Source organism: Pinus tabuliformis, chromosome 4_2 (genome assembly GCF_031772625.1).
Source record: "Pinus tabuliformis cultivar Carrire ecotype Pingquan chromosome 4_2, CPIR1, whole genome shotgun sequence".
Lineage (NCBI taxonomy): Eukaryota > Viridiplantae > Streptophyta > Pinopsida > Pinales > Pinaceae > Pinus > Pinus tabuliformis.
Genome location: NC_142304.1, coordinates 913,248,601 through 913,255,744, shown reverse-complemented (window position 1 = coordinate 913,255,744; position 7,144 = coordinate 913,248,601). Strand labels below are relative to the sequence as shown.

Here is a 7,144-nt window from a genome sequence, read left to right as displayed (position 1 = left end):
TGAAAACTATTTTAATATAAATAATATTTGAGGAAAAATGATTTCGATGACTATAAACTTATAAATCAGTTTGATAACTATAAACATATAAATCAAAGGAAAATGAACCTGCACTAATATATAATGTATATTCGACATTATATTATTTGTAGGTTCTTATGAGTTTGTGAATTATTTTTCTTAATGAGTTGAAAAAATACACAACCTAGTAACTTCATGTGCGAAAAGTGCTTATGAATTTCTGAATTCTTCAATCTTATTTAGCTAAAGGTACATATAATTAGCAATGGCCTAACTTTGACATTTCTCTTTAGAAGCATCTAGTTGCACCTTACAATCAAACTTAATTGAGTTACAGATAGACAAGTTTTTGATAACATTCCTACAAAGTTTGTAAAGAAATAAAAATAAAAGTAACACCAAAATACAGGAGAAAACTGAGAACTAATGCAAAACACTATTCAAATTGATGTTCTCAATTTACAAACGTTCTTCTAAGACCCATCTCTGGAAGATCACAAATGCTTGTCTAGGCTTGTATTCTGGAACTGTGTGTCCAGCTCCCTACAAAATGTTGGGCTAATTATTAGCTATTGGATCCATCATCCTCCATTTTCTTCTATAATGTGAATCAAAATGGAGAGGAAAAATAATTCATCAAATTTCTTAAAACATCAAATGATATGGCAAAAGTTTTGAAGTTTTACCTTGACTGTCGCAAACGTTAAGTTGTTCTCATATAACCTCGTGTATCTGCACACAAAATGGATTCAACATCAATGTCACTTTTGTCTCTTTCTTTAAACGAGTGTCCCTATTACTGAACGATAAAGTAGTGAAGGTTATATATTTAAAACATAGGGTAGAGGAGGGTTCGTTGCTGAAGAAGCTTGTTATTTCTTTTTCAAAAATATAAAATATGTAATTAATTTTTGAGTGAAGTTGTAATATTATGAGCTCCTCGTCTTACCCTGCAACTTGTTCGTCCACCCACCAAGACCTCCAATCATCAAGTATTGCATAGTTCAATGATCTGATCCATGCTTCAGTTCCAACGAATGGTACAAGCATATCCTGATCACCACTGTCATGACAAAAGAGCGAGTTGAATACGATGGCAGACCCTTAAAAGATCATGCACAATAATTCTACCTCCATAAGCCTTATTCAAAGTCATAAGAAAATATGAATACTAGCGTAGATACTTAAACTATATTCGTATGAAAGCACCTGTAGATTAAAGCCCGATAGCCCTTTTGAGTAAGATTGCGATGATATTCAATTACACTCGAAACCTGATAATCATATTTAAAGTCGTGTGTGCACCTTACCCACTCTCCAGTTATCTCTTCCTGCATAAAAATAAAATAAATTAACATTGCCCATAAACTTTCTCATTTTTTCCTGGAACAAATAAATATAAATTTTAACATCAGAGGGTTACCATGTGAGTGATTATGATAGTTGTCACAACAATAATTGAAAAATCCATGCTTGTTTATAGAAGTTTCTATTTCTAATTTTTTTTTAGACATGTGACTATATTAGCAATTAACCATTAACTACATCAATGAAACTACATTAACGACATCCATAAGGCTACATTAACCACATATTTATCCCTATAAACACTTAGTAGATCTATAATTAGTATAGATCTATGATAGTACCCTTTTAAATCACAAAGCATAAATATGTGCCAAAAACCATGACCATCTAAAATATATAATAACTTGCAATAAAACATAAAAGATTATAATTTTATATTACTAAATGTTTTGACATTGGTCTATACATAGAGAGATTGATCATAAATTTATATATATATATATATATATATATATATTTAGTTTAGTTGTAAATTCATAACATTTCTATTCGTCAACAAATTATATATATATATGAGTGAATTTTGGGTATAGATCTATTTATTTTAGTTGTAAATTGATGACATCTTTGCCAATTAGAATATATATATATATATATATATATATATATATATATATATATAACAAAAACACAAACAAAAGAAATGACTTCTGGATCAAAAGAAACACTGAACCTTTTAGTAAGCAATAACTTCAAAAGCCAGAGCAGCCTAAATGGCATTATTTAAACTAAATCAGTTTCCTGCCATTCTAAGCACGTGAAAAGACAGGACAGGAAGGAAAGTAATTAGCAAGGACTAGGTTAAAGTGGATACCGATTGAGCATGGATCGCTTTTCTGACCTGCGGAATATTTGCCCAAACGTCGGAAAGATGATATTTGTCCTGTTTTGCAATATGAAAGATTTTGTTAGTCGAATGTATGAGAAAGATCAACTATCAGAAATGGAATTCTCTAAAAATGTTGAACGAAATAGGTAACTTTACACAAAAACATTAACTGTTACAAGAAGGAAAAAGTCGGATGCCAATATTTAACTTTACAGAATCAAAATCCAAATCCAAAACTTCTACTGTCCTTCACTGGAAAACAAACCAGAAAATTGTGAATTTAATAATTTCCTTATTAAATCCAGTTGGAAGGGCTGATATATACAACACATACAAAGGACGTCCTCCTATTTTATTGTATATGTCGGTTGTCAAAGAGTAAAAGAAAATACTGAATACAAATGTGCTATACTGCAAATAAAACAGGTTTCAAATACATAGCGTGAGGAGCAGAGGACCTATTGCACTTTACCACAGCAGGGCATTGCCTATCCTGGTAAGCATGTTGTAGACGAACCGCCAGATTAGAGATTCTGCTCCTTGATCCAACAACCTGATCAATTATTTCTAATTTTTCGTACATCTTGGTTAGAAGTTTTTCACTACCTACGCTTTCCCGCTTCTCAGAAAGGGGGTAACAAACGGGTTCAAGAATATTGGCACGGTTGATTCCCATCAAAACCTGTTTTTCGAAAGACCAAATCAGGACTAATTTGCAAGGAATAATAAGTCCTGAATTTAGCAAAATCAACTATTGTGATAAAAGTTAGGAAAAGGACTACAAGGATTACCTTCGACACTTCTAATAGGTTTGATTCACAAGAAGCATTGGTGGAATACAAATAGCTACTATTGCAAGCCTCCTTTACTGCCTGCAGAAACATAAGTATGTAGAAGTTTTATATCGAACAGCTGCTGAAACGCCAACTGATTTACATTCTCTAAAAATTAGAGTAAAAAACTCGTAAAATAATATCATATTAGACTAGGATTTGAATGGCAGCCCTGGAACTACCATCTGTCTATGGAGAATATATAAATTGTGCCTATGATTTCATGGTCTCTTATTTTAACGTTGCAGGGTACACACCTGGTATAATTCGTCAGAAATAAGTCCCTTTCCATGTGCAAAAGGCACATGTGAGTTGTCAAATACTTCATCTGCCGCCCCATTTCCAATCAGATAACCCTGAAAAACTAGCCATGCAAGAAGTCAGACCATGAGACCATCAAGTAAAATTCCTAACGAACATAACGCTGTTCATAGTCACCAACATATTTTGGAGAGGCCTGAATGAAGAAAGCTATGAATTTCAATTATTAGCAAAGAGTTCTGACCTTAATGTTCAAGGTTGGTTTAATACCTGCTTCATTTCCTGTCATAGCCAAGAAAGAGAGGTTGCAACGGTCAAGCATCAAAGTATCAATCATAAAACAAATTGTATTAAGAAAAATACAATGTCTAGAACATATGTTTTCCTGAAATGCAACCTCAAATCAACTTATAGGACTCCTTCTGCCATAAAGAAATTCCAGCCTATTCCAAAAACAGAGAATCCAGGAAGTCAACTGAATAACAAAACATGGGTTGTGTGTGCTTTACCATTTACTATTTCCTGTACCACCATTGGAACATTAATACCACAATAAGATTCCCCTCCGACATAAAATGGATTAGATAGAAACTCAGGGAATGCTTCAAACCACTACATCCAAGATTATAAACTGTACTGAGATTCACAAAAATCTATACACTTGTAAAATATTTTTTTGTAGCGTGATAGAACTGAAAACCTTTATGAGGAAAGTATGTATATCTGAAGCAGCCTTAAAATCTCCAGTCCTGTAATCTGTAGCTGTATTGGAGTAAGAAAAACCAGTCCCAACTGGAGAATCAACAAAAAGAATGTTGGAGACCTACATGTGCAAAACCATTCAAGGTTAATCCATTACAATAAAAATTTATACATTCAATGGCATCCAAGTTAAGTCCAAGTTGGATGAGAAACAATTTAATAATGGCAAATTCCAAAGTGATAAAAGCAACAGAACATAAAAGTTGATAACAGAGATGCTTTATCAGTGACATAATCTAGTATGCTCACTTGACGAATGTTTGAAAGAGGAAAAGAAAATTTGGTGCCCTAATTGGAAACATTTCCTTATAACCATAGTGGCAGAGGCCGGAGCCTTGAACGCCAACCTTAGTCCAAGAGTGTGGATTGGGAATGAGCGTGGGCAAACTCCCAGAATTGTTACTGAGATCAAAACTCATTGGACCTGCAATAGGAGAAAAACTTTGGGATAAATATTAGAAGATCTCTATCATTTTATTTTACAAATTTCTAAAAATCACTATTATGTTTTGTTTTTCTCTAAACAAGGATTGCATCAAAATAGCCTCCCACCGTGCCTAGCCTTGCAAGTCTGGCAGGTGCATTATCTTTTCACGACGAATGCTGAACATTGAATAGGTAACGTTTCAAGAGTATGAAATCCATAATTTATCGATTTCCGTTATTCTTTGGTTTACAATGATATCTTAGTATTGCATAAGCCTAATTATAACAGCAGTTGACTCGGTTTTGGGTGCCAATTCCAACAACATGGGTAAAACTGAGCTTACGGTTAGCCATTTGAACAAGCCATTCCCATGGCCAGATTAAACAATTTGAAAACTTAATATGTACAAGATCAAAATTAATTTGATAAATAGCAACTTTGAGCATTGCAACAGACAATAAGAGCAAGAATTCCGATAGCTGACCAATCTCATAGACAAATCCAGTGAAACCGGTGCAACCAGGACCTCCCTCAAGCCAAAGAAGAAGTGGATCATTTGCTGGATTACTTTCTGACTTCACAAAATAGTAGAAAAGTTCCCTTCCATTGGCCTCACTAACTGTCACATACCTGCATGAATATGAAGAAAACACAAAGACTTTCATGCAGTTACTCAATTGGTCATCCAATAGAATATAAGAGTGGGAGAATCACATCTTTAAGCACTCCATATAACAATTTTCGCTCCTACTCTTTTTCATATTTTGAACTCTCCCTGCAACAATTTTGACTCTAATATTTTTTTAGCTTCAACTGATACCAAATTTATCAAGTATCCATAGAAATTAAACTCTGTTCAAACATATTCACAGTCTGTGCATAACAATTAGAGATCTGTATATCTTTTATGTTTCTCTGTCTTTCTTTGTCATATAAGCATGCATTCTACAAGCTATGAACTCTTTGGTTATGTTCTTAATCTTTGCATAAATACACAGCTAATTGTTTATTTACAAACAGGAGCAAATTCATGCATGCTATTTTTGAACATGAGTGTGTTAATGAATAAATATTCTTTCCAGTGAAAGATCTGGCACCTTGAATTTGTTACTTTCAATTATTGTTACATTTGAACATGGACTTTATTCATGAATAAATATACTTTACGTTGGATAGATATGACACTTACCCAGCATATATCTCATAACTAATATTACCATGATATCCTGGAAAGGACTCCACTCTGGCATTTGCAGGTGCTGCCTTGCAATTCAGCTGAAGTGAGGTGATAATCAGATATATAATTACATGGGTAGTGAATAAATCAACCACAAATTGCATGGACTTCGTCAGGGAAGACATTGTTATGGAAATACACCCAACCTTACTTCAATTAAAAAGAAAACAGTGTGTCTATACATATATATTTCTCGAGTGCACTTCTAATAGGCCTCGAAATGGACAGTTCATTAAAGACACCGATAATTCTTGTTTAAAATAATTCAGTTATTTTCATGACTCATTTGAACATTTAAAGATTATGTCAAATCGTACGTATCTCTATCAGTGTGAATATGCTCAGGCTAAGTCAACAGAATATTTTCTGCACTGCCCCTTCAAGATCATCAAACGTTATCTTCTCTATCTGCCATTCATTTCAGCCCGCCAGCTGGTGTAAAGAATTCTTCTTGTATCCATGTAGTGCCTGGAAAATAGCATCCACGACCATATCCTGGAGCTTATCTGATTGCCGATTTTCTGAATATTTGGCAATTGGATGGACAAGGATATGGGCGCGTTAAAAAATTTCACTGTTTTTATCTCCCTCAGATTATTAAATATTGGGGGAATCTGTAATCTAGATAAAACATTTAGTCAAAAATTTAACTGCGCCTCTAAATATTTGGGGAATCTGGAATCAAGATACCATACAAAACTGAACGTAAATCCAAAAATGAGAAGACTAATTAAGTTGTTGGAAAGAGGATCCACAGTTGGATATTTATGCCATGGGATGTTAGGCAAGCTACATAATTTCTGATAACCAGTTCCTCATTATTCAGATTTTCATAGTTGGAAATCATGTTTTGTCTTTGTATCGAAAGGACCTACTAGGGACTCAAAGTTTTTTGTGAGAGCAGAGTGCAGGACCTACTGGAGACTAGTAAAACTGTTTGTTAGCGCAAAGAGTCCATAATCCATTAAATAACAATTTTCAATTAGGCTGTTTGCGAGAGCAAAGAGTGCAGGACCCATTAGAGGCTCACAAACTTTGTTCAGCACCACTAGAGACTCATAAAGCTGTTTGTGAGTACAAATAGTGCACAACTCATTAAATAACAATTTTGAACGAGAGAAATTTTGATACGTTTGAAAGAATAGGAAACATATGTTATTACGAATTAATGTGAGAAATTTTGATAGGTTTAAAAGAAGAGTAAACATATGTTATTACTAATTAATGTTTTTAAAACATGGAAAACAAAATCGAGAGGTTAAATTTTATGCGAAGAAAGGAGGGGAAATTGTTGATCTCGATTGTAATATTAGTTAATTACGTTCAAAATAAAATATATTATTCATAATTATAAATATTATTAATGAGTTTTAAATTTTAGAAATAAATTATTATTAAGTATTTAG

The 7,144-nt window shown here is 33.4% G+C and overlaps 1 protein-coding gene across 1 annotated transcript; it reads right to left on the bottom strand.

The window, feature by feature from the left end:
* Positions 1-368: 368 nt before the first annotated feature.
* LOC149172634 (serine carboxypeptidase 1-like) lies at positions 369-5,863 on the bottom strand. Its single transcript, XM_089427761.1, has 14 exons — positions 5,691-5,863; positions 4,986-5,131; positions 4,422-4,498; positions 4,013-4,135; positions 3,822-3,924; positions 3,557-3,594; positions 3,309-3,407; positions 3,010-3,090; positions 2,691-2,900; positions 2,204-2,272; positions 1,231-1,352; positions 971-1,084; positions 708-753; positions 369-564 (listed from the first exon to the last, which is right to left on the bottom strand). The coding sequence occupies exons 1-14, from the start codon at positions 5,861-5,863 to the stop codon at positions 481-483; spliced, it is 1,485 nt and encodes a 494-aa protein (XP_089283887.1). The 3' UTR covers positions 369-480.
* Positions 5,864-7,144: the final 1,281 nt, after the last annotated feature.

Coding starts and splice junctions, on each gene's coding strand:
- LOC149172634 (XM_089427761.1), bottom strand. CDS start 5,863: ATGTCTTCCCTGACGAAGTCCATGCAATTTGTGGTTGATTTATTCACT. Junction 3,595..3,821: donor GGTACAGGAAATAGTAAATG/GTAAAGCACACA, acceptor TGGCTATGACAG/GAAATGAAGCAGGTATTAAA. Junction 2,273..2,690: donor ATAGGCAATGCCCTGCTGTG/GTAAAGTGCAAT, acceptor ATTGCAAAACAG/GACAAATATCATCTTTCCGA.